This window comes from Mastigoproctus giganteus, chromosome 10 (genome assembly GCF_048544385.1).
Source record: "Mastigoproctus giganteus isolate SK-2022 chromosome 10, ASM4854438v1, whole genome shotgun sequence".
NCBI classification, from domain to species: Eukaryota; Metazoa; Arthropoda; class Arachnida; order Uropygi; family Thelyphonidae; genus Mastigoproctus; species Mastigoproctus giganteus.
The window spans coordinates 177541339-177566556 of record NC_143584.1 but is presented as its reverse complement, the minus strand read 5'-3'; the positions used below and the strand labels follow the sequence as shown (position 1 = coordinate 177566556).

General features: G+C 36.4%; 1 protein-coding gene across 1 annotated transcript; it reads right to left on the bottom strand.

Annotated features, from left to right (window-relative positions):
• Positions 1–1054: 1054 nt before the first annotated feature.
• Positions 1055–2050, bottom strand: LOC150079565 (galactosylceramide sulfotransferase-like). Its single transcript, XM_090383119.1, has one exon. The coding sequence runs from the start codon at positions 2048–2050 to the stop codon at positions 1055–1057; it is 996 nt and encodes a 331-aa protein (XP_090239245.1).
• Positions 2051–25218: the final 23168 nt, after the last annotated feature.

The window sequence follows — 25218 nt, the reverse complement described above, 5'->3', positions numbered from 1 at the left end:
CCAGTCCACCTCTGTCGATAGAGAAAAAATATGAAATTGTGAAACGCTTTGAGCGAAATGAAAGACCATGTGATATTGCACGTGCTACAGGCCTAAATGAAGCAACGGCGAAAAGCACATGACAATTGCAAACTTGACAGGTTGAAAATTGAAAAGGGCTCAATTGTAAAGGGCTTAAAATTTTTAGAAAACATAGACTCCAACGAAGAACGCGTTATAGCTACAAAGCAAGGAATAAAAAAATTATTAGCTTGCTACGCTACGAAGAAATTCTGCGTGAAAAAAAGAACGCGCTGTGTCGTCAGACGAATTTGTTAGATTTTATGAAGACATCGAAAAAACTTTTTAACGTAAGTCATTTGTTTTTTTAATACATATTTTTTATTAATATGTATAAATAACTGCAATTTTATTAATATTTTTCTTCTAAACTAGTGTTTTTGTTAGTCCTTGGTCCCAATTAAGCAAAATTTATATGTATTTATATACAAAGTTGTACCCCGACTTACGCGCTTTTCGTCGGACCCACCTATCGCGTAACTTCGGGGTATTGCTGTACTGTATATATATATATATATATATATACGCTCTTACACCTAGGAATAATTTAAGGGTTATTATAATTATTATAATTTAATGATTTATTCTTACAGCTAGAAATAATTTAAGGGTAGTTGTTCAAACATATCTGAATGAAACACAATAATCCCAACGTGTTTGCGATTAATTGAGACAATATTTATTGTCTATACATTATATATAAATTATCTTTCAAGATATGTTGAGTTGAGAAAAGCGAAATTTAAGATCTGGTCTGGTGACATCGATTGTATGAATCTTGCAGGCTACATTCTCAACGAAAATATCGGCGGTAGTTTATACAGAGTACACGAATGAGCTCAACTCAACTGTATGTAGGATTTATAAATCGGGCTCATGCTGGTTTAAATAAATATTATTGTTTTTAGGAGTAGAGCTTAGAAATTCAGTTGATATAACTGAAAAATTAAAATGAACAAAAGGAGTTCAATTATACAAAAAATCAGGTTCTAAATTAGTTTTTTTTCAATGGTTTCTTGCCTGCAAATAAGTATTCTTGTTTTTTTCTCAGCCTATCGGTGAATTTTAATTCTTCACGAGTTAGCGACTCACATTTATCATGCAGTGCCTTGCTGACTTCCTTTTGAAATTCTAAATACTTTGGCCTCCTATGATCTCTGCATTTATTATGCCATAAACTAATATGATGCTTCAATAACTTGACTTCTTTCTTCATGTTTTCAATTCCAAAGTCCAATACACGTTCATTAAATCGCCGAACGAAATAGGCGTATAATAAGCTATCACCTCTTTGTACTGTTTGTAAAGTTTGACGCTGCTCCTGACTCATATTATACCTAGGTTGTGAGCTACGAGCATTTACTTTGAATACAGTCACATCGTCAAAGTCCCAACAGAGAAGGTTCTTCAACAAAACTAATGATTCTTCCATTCTTTCTACAATCATCACTAGATGGAAAATTCTATCCAACTCCTTAATATAGTCAGTTACTGCTGTTTCATTTTCGGCATGACTCACGTTGAATCCCAAGTCATAAAGCATTTGGTTAAAACTAAGAAAATTAACATAGCGGCGTCCTTTGAAAAAATTTGGGTTTTTCTTCAGTTCATCTAGCAGTTGGCTAAAATTTCTCCGGTAGAAATTGTGCATACCTACATATGAAAACATGGACTCGAATTGATCAGCAGGGTCCCTCAAAATGGTGATAAACACGGTGTCTAGGGGCATCAACGCCTTGGTCTCCTGATAATTAAATACACAATGGTGAGCAAATATATTATAGGTTTGGTTGAACACAGATGGATCTGGAATCATTTTTCTAAGGAATGGTGTAGCTTTGCTCAAATAGTTGGATTTCAACGGGAGAGCGAAAGTTAAGTTACGCGAGTCTCCGTAGCCCATCAAAATATTCTGGATCGCTGAACTGGCACATTTGTGGGTTTTCAGGAACACAATGTTGTTTTGTGGCTCACAGTAATTGGATGACATCTCTCCTGAGTTTGAAGAAACAAAAATATTTCTGAAAAGAAAAACAAGTGATTAATTCCCATTCTTCTCAACATAGAAATGTATGCAGTCTAGAATTTTAAAAGAGCCATCTTACTGATTTTTCTGTTTTTATATCCAAGCACTTAAGATTGCCATTGCATAAACAGAGTGCGATTTTTGCAACGGTACATGGTACAATTTAATTGAATTTATACAATTTTTTTTCAGATATTTGTCAAGGCAAGAAAAATCGAAGTTCAATTCTCAATGTTCCAATATAAATTTCATTAGTGGATGCCACGACTTTGCCGGAATGTGCATTTCTGTTACACAAAATGCTCATTCAAGTATGCCAAATTCAGAACAAATGCAAGCTAAACTGGGATGAATTTATGGTGATGCGATAGCATTTCAATTGGATATTAGGAAAATGACACTTCGAGTAGACCTGCTTTAGAATACAGTAGATCTGCTTTAGAATATATAGAGCCAATACGCTTGATCTTTTTCTCACAAACAACCCTTCTAAGTACACGGTCGAAGTAAGAGGTCCTTTAGGCACTTCAGATCACAACTTGGTGATTGTCTCTTCTCCAATGGAACCTTTATCTCATGGCTATTCCCAACCTCGTGTTGTTTGGCATTACAAGAATGCAAAATGGAATGACCTGCGAGACTTCTTTTCTTCTTTTCCTTGGCCGGATTACTGTTTCAAAACTTCTGATGTCAACGTTTGCTCAGATCGTGTCAGTGAAATTATTCTTGCAGGAATGGAATCCTTTATCCCACACTCCACTTTAAAATCTCGTCCTTTATCTAAACCTTGGTTTTCCAATAAATGTGCTAAGGCTGTTCAAGAGAAGAATGTTGCATATCGTAATTGGCTTGTTTCTAATTCTTCAGTTTCATTTTCTGCCTACACCAAAGCTCGCAACAATTGTAAAGCAGTTATTAATCAGTCAAAAGTAGAGTTTGAACAGGCTAAGAGTAGAAAACTTGCTTCTTGCCCTAATGGTAGCCGAGCATTCTGGTCTTTTGCCAAAGCTATTGGCCGTAACTTTTGCCCATCTCTGCTTCCACCTCTGTCCAAACCAAATGGTTCTGTTGTCACTTCAGCCAAGGATAAAGCTGACCTGCTAGCATCCCATTTTTCTTTCAGCTCATGTATTAATGAACTTGGTAAAACACCTCCCACCATTCCCAACACGGTCCATTCAATGCCTCCTGTGGTCTTCCGTCAAAAGGATATCAGAAGGATTTCGATGAATCTTGATGCTAAGAAAGCTTCAGGTCCTGATGGTATTTCTCCACTTGTTCTCAAAATCTGTGCTCCTGAACTTACTCCTATTCTTTGCCGCCTTTTTTCACTTTCTTATTCCAAAGGTGTTTTTCCTTCTGCTTGGAAATTTGCTCATATCCAGCGAGTTCCTAAAAAGGGTGACAAATCCCTCCCATCAATTAACGTCCCATTGCAATTACTTCTACTCTTTCTAAAGTAATGGAGAAATCTATTAACCGCCAACTCTTAAACTACCTAGAAACCTTCCGTCTGATCAACAATCACCAGTATGGATTCCGTCAGTGTCGATCCACTGGTGATATCCTGGCTTATGTTACCCATTTATGGACTACTTCAATGGAAAGGTTCGGTGAAACACAAATAGTTGCTCTTGACATCTCAAAGGCTTTTGATCGTGTTTGGCATAAAGGTCTTCTAAACAAGCTTCCGTCTTATGGTTTGCCAACTGTTTTTAGTAATTGGTTATCCAGTTTTCTCTCTGATCGCTCACTGAGGGTGATGGATGGTAGATGGCTCTCTGTCTTCTAACTTCTCCACTAATGCCGGTGTCCCGCAAGGTTCAGTTCTGTCGCCCACTCTTTTCCTCTTGTATATCAATGACCTTCTTCCATTGACTGGAAATCCTATCCATAGTTTTGCCGATGATAGCACATTGCATTCAAATTTCCGTTTTGAGAAATCCTGTCCTGCTCAATCAGCTTCAACTTCTCGAAAATCTGCTACCAATTCCTTAAATGCTGAGCTTCAGGTAATTCTCCAGTGGGGCAAAGACAACTTAGTTGATTTCAACCCTTCTAAAACTCATTCTTGTCTGATATCTCGCAAAAAGGATTCTTCTGCTTCTATGCTTATCTTTAGTGACACTCCAATTTCTAGGCAAAAGGATATATCTCTTTTGGGGATTATCCTGACTTCTTATCTCTCTTGGCACAAGCACATTACAAATATTGCTTCCTCTGCATCTAAAAAACTTGGTTTTCTCTTTCGCTCTCGGCGTTACTTTTCTTCCAAACAGCTGCTCACTCTGTATAAATCGCAAATCCGCCCTGCCATGGAATATTGTTCCCACATTTGGGGTGGTGCCCCCAAAACCTCTCTCAGGCTTTTTGATTCAATTCAAAAGAGGGCAGTTAGGTTATTTAATGACTCATCTCTAACAGAGTCTCTCCACTCGCTTTCTCATAGACGCACTGTTTCTGCTGCATGCCTCTTTTACAGATACTTCCATGGGCACTGTTCTTCTGAATTGGCTTCTATAATTCCCGCTCTCTCTTTCAAAACAGTCCGAACACGTGCCGCCACCAGCCAACATCCATTTACTGTCCAACTTCAAACCCACAGAACCAACTTTTCATCTTCCTCATTTATTCATTCAACTGCCCTTTTCTGGAACAGCCTTCCTTCATACGTATTTCCTGAAAATTACAGTCTACAGAAGTTCAAGTCCAATGTCAACAAATATCTTCTTTCGTCTTCACAACCTCCTACCAAAGCACGGTACTAAGTACTATAGGTTCTAATACCTCTCGTGTTTGGGGTTCACATAAAAAAAAAAAAAGTATATAACACGATATATTGATCGCAAAGAACTGGAATCTCAGGAGTGCAATGAATTTTTTCTTCAATTTTAAAATTCAAAGATTATAATAAAATAAGCCAAACGAAAACATGATATGAATGTAAAGAAGAAGAAAGTAAATTCGATCGACCCCTTGTAAGATCAAACTGATGTCATAATCGATAATCTAGCGGAAATTGATCCTTAGTTGAATAGGTATTTTGCAACTGTTTTAACTACTGAAGTCACATTAGTTGCCAAGTGAGAATAGTGAAGCCGAATTGAACCGCTGTAAAGTAAGTGAAGTAATGACATTTGAGAAGTGCCTATCTGAAAAGCTACTGAAGCTGAGTGCGTGTAAAGCCCACGGATGGATGGATGGTGTATATTGAATTATACTGACAAAAGCGACATATGAAAGCATGCAACCATTTGTAGTGCTAATGAGATCGTCATTAGATTCTGGGATTATTCCCTTGGACCGGAGAAGTGCCTATATCTCCCCAATCCATAACGAAAGAGCCAAAGAAGTGATATCAGCTGTAGCCCCATTAAGTTTGATTTTTGTGGTTGATATGATTTTTGAATCTATGATTAAAATGAAACGCGGGACCATCTTTACACGAATCGTATCCTAAATGAGTCTCAGCATGGTTACGTGAAGGGGAGCCTCAGTAATTCAGCAATTTTCTATGACGAAGTTATAAAGCAGTTGTGTAGCAGAAACAACTTTGATGTTACTATATAAACATTACTATTATTATATAGTAAACATTACTATTATTACATAGTAAGCATTGCAATTATTATATAGTAAGTATTACTATTATTATATAATAAGTATTACTATTATTATATAGTAAGTATTGCAATTAATTATTGCCTAAGTATAATTAAAAATATAAAATAAAATAAAAATAAATAAACCGTTTCCAGAAACTGAAAAGAAAACTGGTATCTGTCAGGTGCCTTGCCACGTCATTTGATACACTTAGGGATAGTACCTAGGTTGCTTTCCAAATTTTCAGACTAGCAGACAGCTGGCCTCCACCACACAATTGCAGAGGAAATTCGTTAATCCGTTTTACGATTACGATTGAAGAAATTGAAGACTTACGAAAGCACTGGACGGTTATTCCATGCTGTTCTTTGACACAGCGTGACTACTGCTGCTGCTGCTACTGTGCCTTTCATATGTATAGGTAAAAGAGTCAACTCACAGAAGTAATCCCCAGTCCTCAAGGTTGGTCTGCGACGTGTCATTATGAATAAGAGACCCCGATGGTTGATTATCGTGGTGGTAATTTTGCTACACTACAATTCTATGGCAACTATCGAGAAATTGAAACCAGAAGTGATTGAGCATCCTCATTTAGTCCGGAATTGTCCATTAATATGGTGTAGGGCCGATATCACATAGTAACTTCTGCAAATGGGTCTTCATGTACCAGAATTTTTCATAACATCGTGTATTTCGCTCTGAAATATTTTCGGATGTCGGAGATTAGTTCCTCATAATTTTCAACGTTGTCATTCAGTAACATTTCACGTAAATTACAACTCCACATATAACGGCTCCAATCAGCCCAGTTATATTATGGCTTAGATATCATCCCACACCTCCAACTATCCATCCATCGACGCAGTTTTTTTATCCTTGGTAATCAAATCATTACAAGCAGGTTTGAATTCTGAAACAATATAGATTAGTTAGTCGGGCTCAGGAGAGGGTTGCGTGGTGTTTTCTCCTGGAAACTCGAGCTTTTCATCTAAAAAAACAGGCAAATCGACCAAGAAATAATCATCAGCTGCCAAAAGAAGTTAAAAGCAAAAAATAATGGTCGAAATTAACTAGCAAAAATGTCTTAGAGGATAAGACAGTGCAAAAATAAAGAAAAAGCGATACTTACAGCATTGTATCGTAATAGAGAACGCCAGCGAAAGCCGAACCCATTGCGATCAAAAGAACCATTTGGAATTTCGAACGCATGTTAGATTTTATTATGGAATTTGCATATCCTTTTACCATAGCGCTGTTCATCAGATTTACTCGTGTTCACTTTCGAAGGAAGGACTTCTTCAGTGCTGTTCCTACAACTCCTGAAATGCATTGGAAAACATTGATATCTATCGTAAAGTTTACGATGGATTAATAAAAAGATTTTAAGACTAAGATGCATTAAGGGCTTAGTCTAAAAAGATTTTAGTAATACAAAGGGGCCTGTGGTAAACAGGATGGGAGAGATAGTAAATGAAAACCTACATTTTTCATATCCTCATGGATTTTCTTCCGAATGAGTCCTTTCTTTACTGGATTCTTTTGTGAAATTATTTGTTTTAGTGGACATAACTTTTTAAAACCAAAAAAATAAAAAAATAAAAAATAGGATGCGTTAAGTTAACTAAAAAGGCATGATTTAGGACTTAATAATTAAAATTTGATTTAACTAACAAATGCTTAATTCTGTGTTTATTTATTTTATTTTCATATTAATTTCATATTTCATATTTCAAAACTCTTCGTTTTAGGATTTAAGTGGTTTTCTCCAGTCTTTTCGTGAAAATTTACTTGCGTTTCCGATATATATATACATTTTAGTGCCAAAAGTGTATATTTACCGCTTTATTATTTATTATTTCTGTATTTATTAAGTAACTTTATATTTTGTTAGGTGGAAACTAAAGGCTTTACTATTTATACCATGAATTGCGATTGTGTTTATTTGAAAAATAATCGTTACATGTCCACTGAACATTGATTTGGTCCAGCCGATTTATTGGCAGGAGAACACACTGAAGTTAACAGCATTTGAAATGTCAAGACCAATGCAAAGGAATGTGTAACACCTTACCACGAATCTTCCATCCATATCACTTTCGTAATTTGCACTTTATAAATAAGGCACTGGCTTTTGGGGGTTAGAAATAAATTCACATTCGGGACGAGGTGGTTACTGAGCTCTTTAAGTGCTTTAAAAAATCTAGCAAATCTGTTAAAAAAAAACTATGTTAGAAATCCTGCTGAAATAAGTTTAATTAAAAGTTAAACTTTAACAAGTCAAGCTGCTTCTGAAATGTGATAATTGGCATTAATCACTCTCCCAGTATAACAGCATGGTGTAGAGTTTAATTTGATCAAGTGATTTCAGGATTTTTTAGAATCAGCTGTTTGGGGATAGGCAAAAAGAAAATCTCGAAACATATTAGCCTTTGACTATGTAAAACATTTATTTAGAGGTTATCTATTTTGAATATCTGAAAAATTTATCTACACCGCGTTTTAAAGTCATTTTTAAAAATTCGCAAAAATTATCTTAAAGAACAGGAACAACTACCAGAGATTTGTGTCTGGCAATGTCCAGCTGCTGATGTCCAACCTTTACCTGTATAGGGGCCATATTCAAAGTTAGGTTTGTTTCGCGGGCGCACTGAGTGATTCGAGAAAAATTAGTGTGTTGCATTTTCTATATCTTTTACATGTAAAAGAAAATTTTTATTTTCATGTTACCGTTTTTTATTTTCATGCTATATATAAAAATTGATGACGCCAGTTCTTAATATGGAATGAAGGTGCTCATCTGTTATTCTGTTTCTTTTTAAATATTTATTTGATTTCATGCGTGAAAAAAGTTGCTAGCAAACATATTAGCAAACAAAGTATCCATTTTCATGGCATTTTCTTTCATTAGCGGAAATTCTTCAGATGGGAGAGCCTTGTAGAATTCAAGTAGTTTATTTTTGCAGTCCATATACTTATTTTTGAACCATGTTTTGGTTCAAATGGATTCTCAAACAAGCTTGTCTTTTTCATGGAATCTTATATCAGCAAATCGACTTTGAAACTCGTCAAAAAGTAATTGTAATAAAGAGAAGCAACGATTCTTTGGAAATATGTGCTTCTCTTTTAGCTTGGTACAATATTCAGAGTGAACTAAATTGTCTTGCTCAATTTGGGATTTAAATAATAACAACTTATTCTGCAATGATTTGATGTCACTATACAAATCAGAGACCAATTTTTCTTTCCCCTTGTAATTTTAAATTAAGAGCATTTAAATGACTAGAAATGTCTGTAATAATTGCATATCAAAAACAGCCGCTCCATATTTGAGAGTTCTTTTATTTGTTTCTGTTTTTTTGTAATGAAAATATCAATTTCATAACGCAGTTTAAAGAAAAAATATAACGCCTTGCACGACTAAGATGTACTTGGTCTAATGTTATTGGTGGAGTTCCCCGGGGTTCGGTGCTGGGTCATTGTTGTTTTGTGTATTTATCAATGCTATCGATGAAGGTTTATCAGGCTTAATGTCCACGTTTGCAGATGCTACAAAGGTTGACAGGGTTGTTAATGATAGTAAAGACAGTGTGCTACTGCAACAGGATCTAGAAAAGTTAGGCAAATGGGCTGAAAAGTGGCAACTGAAGTTTAATATTGACAAATACAAAGTACTCCATATGGGTAACAGTAACCCAAGAGAAACGTACCAGCTGTGCGGTACTACACTCAGGGCGGTGGAGAATGAAAAAAGACACGGGGGGAATTGTGCAGTCAGATATGAAGTTCTCTGAGCAGTACAGATGAGCTGCCAGAGCAGGTCATGGAGTTTTGTCAATGATATATAGGAATTTTGCTAGCAGAGACAAGGAGGTGATTCTCCCTTTGTTTAAGCCAATTGTCAGGCCACACCTTGAGTTCTGTATACAGGTCTGGAGGCCTCATTTTAGGAAGGATGTAGAGTTGCTAGAACGAGTACAGAGAAGGGTAACAAGATTGGTGAGAGGAACAAAGGGGTGTGCTTACGAAGAAAGGCTTAAATTCTGCAAGTTGCAGCATCTGGAGACTAGGCACCTTCGAGGTGATCTGATCGAGGTGTATGAAGCCTTGAATGATTTCAGCAGGCTGAATGCTGACGGGATACTTCCGCTTGCCCAGATTAAGAACCTGAGGGGGCATAGATTCAAATAGTGGAAAGAGTGTTGTAGAATAGATGTGCGGAAGTTTTTCCTTAGCCAGTGGGTAGTTGATTGCTGGAACAGACTTCCATCTGTTGTTGTAGAAGTTGATAGCTTAAATAAATTTAAGGCTGAACTAGACAACCATTTGGAGTGAACGGATGGGTGAAATGGGATGGTTTTTTTTTTTTTTTTTTGGCTGATGCTGAATAAGCTTGCTTTCTTGCATCATATGTCTCAACTTATGCTAGTGCTGATGCTAATGCTGTTTGTTTAGAATGTGTGGGATATGCTGGATAAAGTTATTTAGCAACAAAATCGTTCCTTAATCTGTCGCAGATACGCGGTATTTTGCTGGAAGAACGGCTACAATTAGACTAAAACACACTAAAACATCTTATAGAATCCATGCTGCACACCTGTTGTTATTCGAAACAAAAGGCGGACCGATTAGATACCTCAATAAAGGTTCGTGTGTTTTGTGACCAGTGTATGTATATGACTAGCTGTAAAGTATTAGTATTAGTATTAGCTATTATATGCTAATAAGTATTATATCCTTATGCTTATGCTGCCCCAGATAAAAAAAATGAAAAAGAAAAGATAAAATATTATTAATAAAAAATTAAGTAAAATAAATAATTAATAAATGAAAAGGAAAAAGACAACCAATGTGTTTCCATCCTCCTGTAGGTAACTAGCCAGCTGATCTTTCAATTTCTCCAAACTGTCAGCCTCTACCACCCATGTATTTAACTTATTCCAGTAATTTATAACTCGCTGGCGAAAAGAAAACTTCCTGCAATCCAGGCTAAACATCTTCCCCCCGTAACTTGAATTTATGACCCTTAGTTCTAGAATTATTTATTACCATGAAGAATTTTCCCTCATTCATTTTACTTTTGCCTCTCGGAGCCTTGAACACCTGAATCAAGTCTCCTCTAAGGTGCCTAGTTTCCAAGCTCTGCAACCCACATATTCGAAGTCTTTCCTCATATGGAAGCACTTTTGCCGATCTCACCATGCGAGTTACCCTGGTGAGCTCGGCAAAAGAACCCTTTCAAGAAGCTCGATGTTTTTCTTCAGGTGCGGTCTCCATACTTAAACACAGTATTCCAAGTGTGGTCTAACAATAGCCTTATATAATGGGATTCTGACGTCTTTATCTCTACTAGCAAATGTTCGATAAATCATCGATAGGACACCATGGGCCTTCCTTGCAATCTGTCTACAATGCTCTTTGAACTTCATGTCTGGCCGTATCGTAACTCCCAACTCTCTTTCTTCCATTACTGACTTTAGTTCAACTCCACCAATTGTATAAGGCGCCTCCGTAGCCAGGTGGGAAGGGGCAGCAGTGCGTAGCACACGCTTCTTGATTAGACCGGGGTTCGAGCCCGTCACCACCAAATACGGAGGATGCGGAAAGGTCAGGGAATGACCACCGCATATCCCGGAGCAATATGGCCTTAGTTGCTAATGCTCCTAAAAACCAAATAACAACAACAACAACAACCAATTGTATAAGTTATTTTGGGGTTACTGTTCCCCAGGTAAAAGATCTTGCACTTTCCTGGATTAAAGCTTAGCTGCCACTTTTCTGACCATCCTTGAAGTCTATCTAGGTCACTTTGCTTGACGGTGATTAGTAACTACTATACCAATCGTTATATTATCTGCAAATTTAGACATTACACCCTCTATCCCTTCGTCGATGTCATTTATGAAAATCAAAAGCAACAGTGGTCCCAAGACTGATCCTTGGGGAGCCTCACTTCTTACATTAACTCAATTTGAGTAATAACCATCTATCACAATCCTCTGCTTCCTACCTTGAAGCCATTCTGCTATCCATCTAAGGATTTTTCCTTTGATTCCAACCTGTTTCAGCTTGTAAAATAACTGCTCATGTGGGACTGAGTCAAATGCTTTGCTGAAATCCAAATAAACAATGTCGAAATTATTCCCTAAGCCCAGCTCATGAGTGACCCTCTCAAAATAGCTAACCAGATTTGTTAAACATGACTTTTCCTTTACAAAACCATACTGCGTATCCTTCAGAATTCCATTTCTATCTAAACGATCCTGAATTTCACCCTTAATCATTGCCTCCATGTTTTCCCTACTAATGGAGTTAGACTGACAAATCGGTAATTTCCCACTTCATTCTTAGAACCGCCATTTTGTATTAGAGCTACATTGGCACTTTTCGAATCCAACAGAATCTCTCCTGAGTCCAGTGATGCTCTCAAAATTAGCCTCAATGGTTCAATGCACTCAATTGCCATTTCCGTTAAAATGAAAGCGTATTTGCCATAAACCCCAGGGTTCTTACTGGTCTGTAGGGTTGAAATTGTTTTCACTAAATAATCATGTGAAATTTCAATATCATTAATTACGTATTTTTTTGTTCATAAATTTTGTACTCGGCAGCGAAAAGACTATAGGCATTGCATCGCAAACCAGACTAAGAATCCAGTAAGTTTAGTGTTAAGATAACTGTAATTTTGGAGTTATCTTTGTGATGAAAGATTCGTGTGCGCATGTAGCACAGTGGTATCGTCACCGTCTTCCCCATACCGCGTGGAAAATGCCTCAGTTCGAGTCCCATCATGTGTGAAATTTTTATTTCACACATGATGGGACTCAAAGCCAATTCAGTATATATAGACTATGCGCAGGGTGTTCATTTTAAAAGTAAACCCAAAAATGATTTAAGGAAACTACAATTTATTATCAGAATAATTAACTAATAATAGTTTATAAATAACGTTCAAAGCGGATTCGGTATGAAAAAGTTTCAGGTGATTCGTACAGTGAAAAGAGTGAACAAAGTGATTTGTTTGGAGATTGCAAAATTGTTTATTTAACGTCACCTAAAGTGTCAATTGTAAGAATACAACTTCTTCTTTCACGTTACTTATTCCCAACTGATCCACACTCACGGAATTCCTTTATTGTCTTGAAAATTGCAGCTTTGCATGGTCAGTTAGTATTAGAGAATTTTTCAACGAATTTTTGTTCACATTCAGTATTAAACTTCGTTTACAAATAAGATTCCAATAAAAATCACGTTGCTCGAGGGTATACGGGATGGCATACGTCATTAGTGGTTTATTCAACATCAATGACATCTGCGACGCTGATTAGCATTAGAATTAGCAAGGGCACGTGATGCAAGAAAGCAAGCTGATATACCATCAGCCAAACAAAAAAAAAAAAAAAAAAAAACATACACGTACACACACACCCTTCTCATTTCATCCATCCACTCGCTCCCAATGTTTGTCTAGTTCTGCCTTGAATCTGTTTAAGAAATCAAATTCTACAACGACTGATGTAAGTTTGTTCCAGCAATCAACCACCCACTGGCTAAAGGCAAACTTTATTTCCTCAATTTGAATTTATGCCCTCTCAGGTGATTATTCTGAGCAAGAGGAAAAATTCCATCAGCATTGAGCTTGCTCAAACCATTAAAGTCTTTATACACCTCAATCAGATCACCTCGCAGGTGTCTAGTCTCCAGATATTGTAATTTGCAAAACTTAAAGCTTTTCTTCATAAGAGCAACCCTTTGTTCCATTCACTAATCTTGTTGCCCTTCTCTGTACTCGTTCCAACAGCTCTACTTCCTTCTTAAAATGAGGCTTCTAGACTTGTATACAGTACTTGATGTGTGGCCTGACCATTGCCTTATACAAGGAAATAATCACCTCTTTATCCCTGCTAGAAAAATTCCTGTATATCATTGACAAGACACCATGAGCTACTCTTGCAGACCGTCTGCACTGTTCAGAAAACTTCATATCTGCCTACACAAGTACTCCCAGGTCCTTTTCACTCTCTACCCCTGTCAGTGTAGTACCAAACAGTTGATACGTTACTCTGGGGTTACTGCTTCTCATATACAGTACCTTACATTTGTCAATGTTAAACTTCAGTTGCCACCTCTCAGCCCATCTGCTCAACTTTTCTAGATCCTGTTGCATCAGCGTACTGTCATTAGCAACACCCTGCCTACCTTCGTATCGTCTGCAAACTTGGACATTAAGCCTGATACACCATCATCAATATCATTAATAAATACAGAAAACAACAATGGACCCAACACAATGAACCCTGGGGAACCCCACTAATAGCATTAGTCCATGAAGAGCAAATTCCATTGATTACCACCACTCTCTGTCTGCTCCCACTCAACCATCCCTTTATCCATAGTAGCAATTTGCCTCCAATGCCATACCGCTCCAATTTGTGTAGCAGTCTTCTATCTGCAACAGTATCAAAAGCCTTTCTAAGATCCAAACATATGATATCAAAATTATTCATTGCATCCAGTTCCTTTGTGACTACATCATAGTATCCAGTCAAATTGGTCAGACAAGACTTCCCCATGCTGTGTCCGAGCTATAACTGAAGTCTTCTTTAGATGATCCTGCAATGCTTCTTTAACCAGTGCCTCCATTAATTTCCCTGGAACAAAAGTTAAACTAACAAGTCTAATTACCTGTGTCTCCCTTTGATCCTCCTTTGGGGATTGGGGTCACATTGGCACATTTCCAGTCCATGGGTACCCTCCCTGAGTCCAAGGAAGCTCTCATAATTATGGATAAGGGTTTGCTTACTTCCTTTGCTGCCTCCTTTAATATAACTGGATAGATTCCATCCACCCAGGTGCCTTTCTTATGTTTATCTTCAACAATTTCTCCTCCACTTTACTCTCAGTTATCACAAGATTATCTAGCTTACTTCCAGAGTTTAATACACCTCTGGCATTCCCCTCCCTGAATAACTCATCATGTGTGAATGTAGATGAAGAATATCCATTTAGTTTGTTAGCTACCTGAGCAGGCTCATCAATAGCTGAACCATTAATATTAATATCAATCAAATACCAATTTGATTCATCCCCTTCCTTCTAGAATTTACATAAGTAAACTCTTTGCTGTTTTTCTTTGCATCCTTTGCCAAATATTTCTCGTAATCTGCCTTTGCCTGCCTAATCTCCTTTGTGACTTGGTTACAGACCAGCTTATATCTAAGGCTTCTGTGTAACCTGTTAATTAATATGTTTTTATTTTTATGCATTATTTTTCTCTGCCGCATGTCTAATTAATACATCTGACATCCATTTAGGCCTAAATATTGAACAATCTCTCCGTGGTATACGGGATGGTATACGTCATGACTGGTTTATTCAACAGCAATGACATCTGCGACGCTGGTTATGACAACTCTGAATCCTTGAAATGCCAAACTGTCGCATACATACTGGGGGGGGGGGACATTAAATGAAAAATGTTAATTTTAACTGCACTTCACAGTCAGTTGTGGGGGTTTTGTTTTTGCTTCCATTTTTCTTAGACCTCCGCACTACTGAAGTCACGATCCTACCGCACAAACGCAAATCTGACTGCAATTCGCAGAACATTATAGATTCTAGGGTATATAAAGTGAGTGGTAGCAGAACATTACAATTGTACAACCTTTAATGAACATTATATACAGTTTTTAAAATAAAAAAGCAAATAATTACATACAAGCATACCAATTTCCATATATTTGAACCATACTACACTACACTACACTGTCTCTCTCTCTCTCTCATCAACTATTCTCAATTTACAAATTATTAACATCAGTTTATATCAGTTGTATCTTAATAAATATGAATCCTCAATGATTACTCAATCATTCTCTTACATTACCAAGTTCTATCACTTACATCAGAAAACCTCATTTCCACGCTTGTTAAGTCATTTTGTATATTTGTTTTTAGCCTTTAACACATGAAGTGTATTACAACTGGTATCCTCTTACCTCAAAAATGTTCACTACAATCACTCATTCTACCGTAGTTACTCTCTATTTACCATCTTAGTCATCCCCTTTATTACCCTCACATTATTTCAAAATCATTTACAGACATAACAAATTATCTCAACCTTAGTAAATAACTTGCCTAATACAACAGGAATGTTCTTTAAAAAAAAAAAAAGGACTGTCACTCAATTCCTTACAGAGCTAGGTTATGAGTCCTTGAGTTCAGGATTTAAGAAAAAAAACAGGAACAGACTTACGTTCCGGACTGGCCGCTACTTCCAATTTCCTTTCGTTCAGGATTCCTTCGTGGCAGACAGGCTTTCTTCCATTTCTTGGGCACACTGCCTTCCTATACCGGACTAGGCTTTCTTTCTTGCACGTTTACCTTAACCTTAAATGTAACCACCGCCTTCACTGCCTATCAGTGCCCTTGGACGCCAGACCAGGCTTTCTTTCTCTCACTTTTTTTTTCTTTTTCTTCTTCAACTTGCTACCACGAGATGTGAACTCTGACCACCAAAAAATCTACTTCTACTTCAACTCGCAACTCACAACTCACGACCCTTTTGACCACAGAAAAGTCAGATACAGAATGGACACTTTCTCACCCCGAACTTTACTCTTTCCCTAAAGTTTGTAACGCCTCCCCCAAGGATTCCAACCAATTCCATACCCTGCTTAAATTTTCATTCTTTCATATTTGCTAAACATGTCACCCCAGCTGTCTTCCTAGCGCACAAACCAGCCTTCTCTTCTCTAGAAATTTCTTATTTTTTTCACAAGGCAATAGACCCTTTCATGTTGCCGGTCACCTCATTTTCGTATTCACACCTCTGCTAAATATTTCGAATTTAACCCAACTAACAGTCACCCTGACGCCGTTTATTTTGACCTGAACACTGGACGTCCACTAATTTCCTGTTTACTTCCCAACGGTGGCTTAGATCAAAAGCGACTCTTCATAATTCCATTTTACGGTCCTATTGTTCTTGCCCTCAGCAACCCTTTCACACCTGTTCTCAAATAAATAAATTAATTAATTTTCTGTTTATACTCTGGAACGATCAAACGGTCAGAGGAGTTCACAATATAGACAGAATACAAGAAACCCCTTCCCTAGTGCTGGACTGTCTCTGTTTTTTTTCTTATATTATTTAAATTATTTGTTTACCTTTAGCCGCTATTTTAATTCACACGCCTAAAACTGTGCATTACTAATTCCAGTGTTCTTCCAACTTTAACCGATATTACATTCAACCTAAATATTCAATCTTAATATTTACTATCTTTAACTTAATACTGGGGCATTAATGCTATTTATCACTTTCCATCGCCCTTCGTAGATTTATTTTAGCAAAACAAATATTTATATTTTAATTTGTAAGAGCTACATCTTACAATACTTCAATTATGAAACATCATCCACTAGCGCTCTCACGCAGTTACACCAACGATCATTATTTGATGGCGTTGTAATTTATGCAAGTAATACTTAATAATTTACACCAAACGTAGGCCTGCGTTATACTTTATTCAGTGCTGCAATTTAAATATATATTTTAAAAAAATGAAATAAATTTTCGTTTCATACTCAGGGACGACCACACTGTCAGAGGAGTTCACAAGATATAGAGAATACGAGAAATAGCACCGCATTTAGAAGTCACCGGCTTGAACCCCGGTCACTCAAAGCACATGTACTGATTACCCTCCAGCCTCACCACCATATTTTAAAACTTATTTTGTCTTGTACGTTGTTAGAAGTTGTAGCGAGACTATGCATATCTTGTCTCCATCCAGGCTCTTAAAAATCTTGACAAGCCATTGTTATGGCTCCAAACTTATAATAAATATAGTGTTATTTGTAGACGCCAGTGGCAAATGGCTTCTAAGTTTTGACCAGTGAGTGTATAATAATTTATACACACTATTGATTGCAACAGCATAAATAATTAAGCAAATATGCTATATGAGAATTATAATGTATGATTATTGAAGCGTATACTTACAGCAAGGCAACACTTTGTTTAAGATCGAAGACTTGTAGGAATATGAGAATTTGAAATACAGCTGCCTCAGTCAATACACAAATGAAATCAATGCACTACTGGCTGTATATTCAAACTAGTTACAACATTTTAAACATGTTCTACCTGTACCTGATTTTTAATATCAGTTCAATATACTGTGATTACGTTTTAAATTCCATGACTTTCCCATTGCAAAAATGGAGATCACGTCAATTTGTCTTACGAAATTTTGGTGTACACATATAGCGAATATTCATCAAATTGTTTATGACAATTTGATGAATATTCGCTATACGTGGCAATTTGGTGAATATTTCGCTATATGTTTCAAATCAGTCGCAGTTTTAATTGAATTTAATTTAAAAAAATCAGTGAACTAAGTTTGTAAATCCAAAGTAACCTTTTATTCCAGCGGGAAACTTTTTTTCGTTACATTATGATTTTTAATATTGTAATTTCAATAATATTATAATATTATTGAAATCATAGAGTTGTAAGATACAAGCTGGATGCTTGCGCAATTACTCCCAGCGCCACCAGTTCAAGAACCTGAAACTAATTATTAAATAGCTATTGGATAGTTAATAATTGTTTCATTGCATTAATTAATATTAATAGTGTATTGACACATGACACTGTCATCTTAATCTCCTTCTCGGCTGCATTTTAGCCACTGTCTGGCCATTATATTTCAAATTATTACTTATTTGACCTTAACTCCATAAAGAAATTTATTATAGAAATTTATGTCTTTTTAATTCTGAGGAAGGCTACCATATAGCCGAAAGCTTATATATTTCTTCTTTTATTTATACGCTCTGTGTGCAACTATAATAAATTTCTTAATGAATCCAGAGCGCGTAGGCCTGTTTCATTATGTTAACTCCATAAATCTACGTCTAGTCACTTTGACTAAACTCAACTATTGCTTTAGGTTTCGATTTAATGAATTGCACTCCTTTTGATTTCCGTTTTAATTTTTATTTAATTCTTTTCCTTTATTCATTTATTATTTTAGGCCTGGCATTTTATGAAACGAACACTGCATCATTTAGCTGCTAACCATATCCACTAATAAATCTTTTTTTTTCTTTTTGTGAACTACACAAAAATACGAAGAATCTGGAATCAATGAAAATTTGGAAGGCAATTATCTGTGACTAAATTTTGACTGTTTTATTGCTGAGTTAGTCATTTTCTTTAACAAAAGTAATTTAGCATTGATTTAGATAAGTATTTATTTGAGTTAGTATTACAACAACAAAAAAAGACAAACATCACACTTTATAATTCAAATTCCTTTAATTTATGAAGTTTCTCATTACATATGAAAGATATTTTGAATTACATGTAGTCTTCTGTAAATTGAAATAGTAATATCATCACATGACTTGTCCTGTAATATATGTAAAAAAGGCATGTTGATTTAAGTCATAAAATTAAAAGCAAGACTAAAGACATGCTCAGTACAAGCAACATAAATAAATAAATTAATAATAATAACTAGGGGGCTTTGCTCGCCAATCCTCGCGCAAAATTTCCTACGTAAAATGTAGAGGTATGACGGAGTAAGTCAAACCAATGACTATTTAGGTAAATTAGTTCTCACTACTGAGATGTTTACTTAGCCATTTCTTTGCTTAAAGATTTCATTGATCCTGGTCTTGATATCCCCACTGCTTTTTATCTTCAAGAAAAAGAGTTCCTCTCTAGCTCCAATTCTTACACATCTTTTCAATTACTGTGTTCTTCAAGTTGTTACCCTTCAGCGTTCAGTGGCTTATATTATTTTGATAAACAAGAAACAGAAGAGAACGCTATGACTAGAAACTATCGCCCTTTTACTATACTGAATACAATTTCGAAAATTTTTGAACTCCTACTTTATAAATATCTTACTTCCTTACCTTCATCCTCTTCAATTGTTGTATATATTTTAATAGATATTTGACAGCTTTGTATTGATTCTCTGTAATTCTCAGTTTTGTCACCATTATCAAACGTCTGCGTGCGCTGTGTGAGAAGTTTTGTAAATAAATATGTAGTAAATTTAATGAATTTTATGTTTTAAATTTTATTCTCCATCTGTTAATTTTTTTAAAAAAATTGTTAATGGCACTGTGTTGTCTTGTATTCTTCATCGGTTAAGTACTCTAGAGCTGGAATAAACCTAATTGTACAATAAAGTTATACGACTTTTAAAAATATTTCTAGTCCGCAGACTGTTTTTCTGAAACGGGAAGTTCTTTTAGTATTGTCACACTGATATCATTCAGAATGTTTTAACATTCCGAAGTCCTTTGTTAGACGTGTCGTGTGATACATGTGGGTCTCACCATCCATGACAGTTTTTCTGCATTAAATGGTCGCTCTCTTCACTACAGCGTTGGAGATTCTGATAAACATGCAGTCATGCATGTTTAGTTTAAATTAAGTCAGTTTTCCTGGAACCCATCGAGCCTACACGTTATGGAAGTTATATGTATTGTGAGCAATGTCGAACAGCTTGTGTAGATGTCAATAGTTAGGTGACCATTATAAAATAGCTCATAGGTCACAGGTACATCGGATCCGAACCAAAACGGATTTATATTTTGGTATGCGGTGCTTTTATGTGAATTAAATTTTTATCTTGCTTTAATCTTTTTCAAATTATATTTAAAACCGTAATTATTCAAGTTAATACAGGCAGGGGTGGCGGGGCACCTCACAGGTGCATATCGAAAAGAATTTTCAGAATTTTGCTGCCTTTATAAATATAATCGAACTTTTACGAAATAGTTTCTGAAGTGATTTTCTTATGTTTTTTCATATAGAAATTGGGTGAGAGAACCTGTCAGGTATCCTGCCACCGTTTTTGGAACTAGCTGAATTTTGATAATATATACAGTATGTCAGTTCTTACTGGGCAAAGGCTACTCCCAGCGGTGTCGGTACCAGTCTCCGCTAGGAAGGCAAGCAGGTACCCGTAGTTGAGTGAGAAGGAATTTCCAGCAATCAAAGAAGGCTTTGCAAGCAAATTCTTACGGTGACTGGATTTTTCTGGTACTCAGGAAGTCCGATTCAGTTCCAGGGACATTAACATCAGTCGAGGGAAGAAGGTTCTATCAAATATTTACGTATTGATGGCAGTGATGTTCCCAATTTTCTGGGGCACCACAAGAATAGAGTGATGATTCAACAAGATCGAAAGTTGCATGTTTTGCATTAAGAGAACTATGATTAGAGGGTAAGTAGAGAGTGTACAGACCACGGTGGAACCATTTTTCAGTGGACTCTAACATGGCAAAGGTAATGGTAGGATAAACTTTAAAGTAACAAGACCCTTAGGGGTAGTGCACCATCTGTCTTGACAACGCTGCATCAAAAGATTCCAACAGCTTGTTTCCTTCGCCTTGGGATCCGAAGTGACATTGATGAAAATACCTAAGAATGTCACGGGGAGAGCATGCCTGATTTAGAAGCACAAGCCTCACTACAAAAGGAACACAGATCAAGGGGCAGACAGCCGTTAAGGTCCTGGAAGGCAGGAGTAGACACAGTCCTGCAAGCCCTGCACATTGCCAAAAGCATTTAATGTTGAATGAAATAAAGTTTAGACGGACTGAAACCTTCTTAACGTATTAGAACGAGGAAGCCGCACAATAGGAACAAATTTGCAATGGCACAGCTTTATAATACAACCGCAGGGAGCAGGAGTTAAGTCCCCAAATCTGTTTGGAGAGACGCTGATGTTTCAAGATGGTCCAAGTGGATGTAAAAGTGAATGTAAGCTTATTTTCAATAATCAGGCAAGAAATTTTAGAAATGAAACCATGGACAGTGACTTGTTTTGAAGTTTTGCAACAGGTGGCCATGAAATATTAAGCTAATCCTTAACCAGCAACATTTTAATTTTTGTGTGAGGATATGAATAATTATTTACAGTAGACCATTGGGAGAGATCTGTCATGACTGAATTGGCAATAGTTCAAGAGAGGCGCTGGAATTACCCCGAATCAGTAGAGAGAGATCATCCGCTTAAGCCAATTTGAAAGTACAGAAGGAAAAGTTTTAAGGAGCCACTGTTCAAGAACGATGTTCCAGACGAGTGGTACAAGAAAAGAGCCCCGAGGACAACCTCTAGCGACAGAGCGGGAGGCTGATTTAGATCCAGAAATAATAGAAACTACGATTTTAAAAATCACTTCTTAGAAGATTATAAAGAGAAAGAGGACAATCAGCAAGATGTAATTGCTCAAATAGACTGATCACCATAACAGGCTGCAGAGAAATCAACAGAAATAGCACGAACATATTTAGAGTGTGCATAATGAACTCGAGAAAGGAATTCAGCGAGTGCTTCTTCAGCACCTCGTCCAGTTCGGAAATTATACTGATCAGCATACTGAAACCATACTGATTAGTATTAGCAAAAAGAGAAGTGAGCCTTATAGCAATAAATCTTTCAAGTGTTTTGACCAAATGAGATAACAGAGCAGTTGGCCGAACTGATTTGCCACTCGGGATGTTAAAAGGTTTAGCAATTAATTTAAGAAGATCGATCTTCCGAATAACAGGAAAAATACTTTCATCGAGACATGTATTGAATACAGTCGGATGAACCATTGGACGGAGCTTGTGGTATTGCTCAATAAAGATGCATTCAAGAAGGTCGACGCCTGGACAACCAGGGCTATTAATTTTTAGGACAGCACTGTCCAACTACAGCTCCAAATGGCTGAAATTCAGAAGTATTGTAGGCGTGGATGAGTAGTCTTATTTGTTGAACAGGCAAGTCATCCTCTGGGCGATCAGAAGGAAGCATAAAGATGATAACACCAAACACGGTATTCTCTCAAAATGGCGGAAGCAACATGGGTAATTTAAAAATTTTCGCGCTGTGTAGGGAGCTAAATTTCAAATACATCTAAGCCTGAAAATGAAAGTAATTACAAGTATCTAATTTACATATGTTTTTTTAAATTTTTTAAAGAAATATTTATATACATAATAAGCAGAAATTTATATGCGCAAGTGCAATTGGAAATTTCACGCTCAACGATTTTTAAATTGGAAAATGGAAGAGACCAAGAGTCGGATGTTCCTAATTTATGTCTGATACGTTTCTTGTAATTTTTACTAAAATTAATATTTGATTTTTTTAAACAAAATACATAAAACACAACTTATTTTAAAATGTTTAATATTTTAAAAAGTTACATACAATAAGAATGTAATAATTTAAGAAAAGATGATATAAATATTGGTATCAGAATTTAAAAAAAAATGTATTATTTAAACTTTTTCAAAAAAAATTAAGGGAAAACGGGCATCTATCAGGTACCTCGCCGGGTTAATAATAAACATTGGTTAAAAAACTTATTTGACTCCATAATGACACGATTTCAATTTAGTTTTTTAATGAAAAACATTTTAAATCTAGCTAAAGTTTTCATTAGGGCCTTGGCATTCTAGTAATAATCGTTTTATCCCATATAATACTTTGCGTGTTTCAAATACTGGTTCTATTTTGGTATTGAAAGAAAGGTAATTCACAATCATTGTTGATGAAACCAGTTTTATTGAAGTATCCGCTTTCGGAGTGGTGATTCTGTAGGGCAGTCCATTTATTGCTTTTCAGTAGCACTTTTAACTTGAAACACAGCCGTTTTAGAAATGAGAGACAGTTTGTAATAATCTTTACATGGTCGGTTTTTTACAGTTTTAAAATTGTAGCGTGAGTGTGTGTGGTTACTTATTGATGTGAGAGTATGCGAACATCTTTTCCTGTTTGAAGATTTTAAAATCATATCGATTACACGTAATGGTGTTACAGTGTTCAGGTAAATGCCTGCTTGCGTGTGATCTGGTAAGTTAACGAAAAATTTAAAAACTGATTCCTAAAATTTCTTTTTTATAGATCTTTTCTGGTAGGAGAAACATTTTTACATGTTTCCAGAACTCTGTGTTCTTCTCCCACGAAGTTATTTCTGGACAAGTACAGACTGGGTGCTCATCTGATTCTCAGATCTCATGAAGAAGTAAGTTTAACAGTTTACTCATTTCAAATATTCTCATATGGTATTCATTCAAGTTTTAATTATGTTTCATTTCGGTGTTGTAATTTTTACCGCCTAAAGTTCAAAGCGCTAAAGGTCGAAGAGAAGAGAAGAGAATGAGAAGCATAAAAGAGTTGTTTTGATTATGAAAATGCTGATGAAGCAATAAAAAATTCCAGAAGATCAAAAAACCTCAGCAAAGTGTATTCAAATATTTTTAATTCTATTAAGAATGATTATGACTGTTCCTGTCATTGCTGCATCTACTGATGGGAACTTTTCATGAATGATACTAAATAAGACCCGTCTCAGAACGATAGGTACAGGAATACAGGTACCGTACAGGTATCACGATTGACCATTTCCTTCAAAGAGAATGCGTTCCTTAAGCGCTGGAATATTCTGAAAACTGCAGTGAACTGAGTTCTAGGAAAAAGAGAGAAAGATATTTTTAGGTCGAATGAAAATTTCACTTCTACTTGCGGTTAGTATAGTAGAAGTCCGATAATCTGGCAGCTGTTTCCACTCTTTGGACCGCTCCTTTGTCACTGATTGAAAGTGATGAATCCGTGTGTCATCCGTCGTCATAAACCTTGCAAGGAAATTTGCTGGATCTGCTTGAAAACGATGCAAATTTTCACTTGACTACTCTTGTGCGTTTTTGATCTGTCAATAACTTTGGGACCATCGTGCTGACATCTTTATCCTAACAAGAAGTTCTGTTATTATGTGGTACACACACGTTCAGATGAGATGTCCAAGTCGCTGGCAATGTACCGAACTGTCACTACTTGATCACTCATCACCATATCTGGTACAATGTCAACAACTTTTGAAGTGGTGGATGTTGCAGGTCTTCCACAGTGTGGGTCATCTTCCAGGCTTTCCCTCCCTCGTTTAAATTCTGCTGCCCACTTCTTAACCATAGAATACGAAGGGGAATCCTCCACCAATGTTGTTACCATATCCTTATGAACTGCCTTTGGCGTTAGTCCCTTCCCCCCAAATATTGGATAAGTAAACGGTAATAACTGATTTTATCCATCTTTTCTTATTCACTCAATTTTGTTGATTTCAGGACCTGTAATTAAAAAAAAAAGACGTTATTCAAACTGCACGAAACCTGAATACTATTTGAAGTGTTATTTGTTATATATTAAGTACAGAAATTTTTAACACTGTACCACTACCCTTTCATACTCAAGCTACAAACTTTTCAAACACCCATCGTACTTGTGAATTCTTTAAGAAATCGATTTTTTTTTCTTTTTTAAATATGTTGTACGTGCGGGCGGCACAGTGGTCATAATCACCGTCCCTCTATACAAGGGATTGAAAAGGCCTGGATCTGACTCTCGTCAATGAAGCGAAGAACTTTTTTGGGCTTATTTTCATGAACTTCATGGTAAGAAAAGGCCATAAAAGTCCTTCGCGTTACCGACTCGAACCAGTGGCTTTTC

Coding starts and splice junctions, on each gene's coding strand:
- LOC150079565 (XM_090383119.1), bottom strand. CDS start 2,050: ATGTCATCCAATTACTGTGAGCCACAAAACAACATTGTGTTCCTGAAA.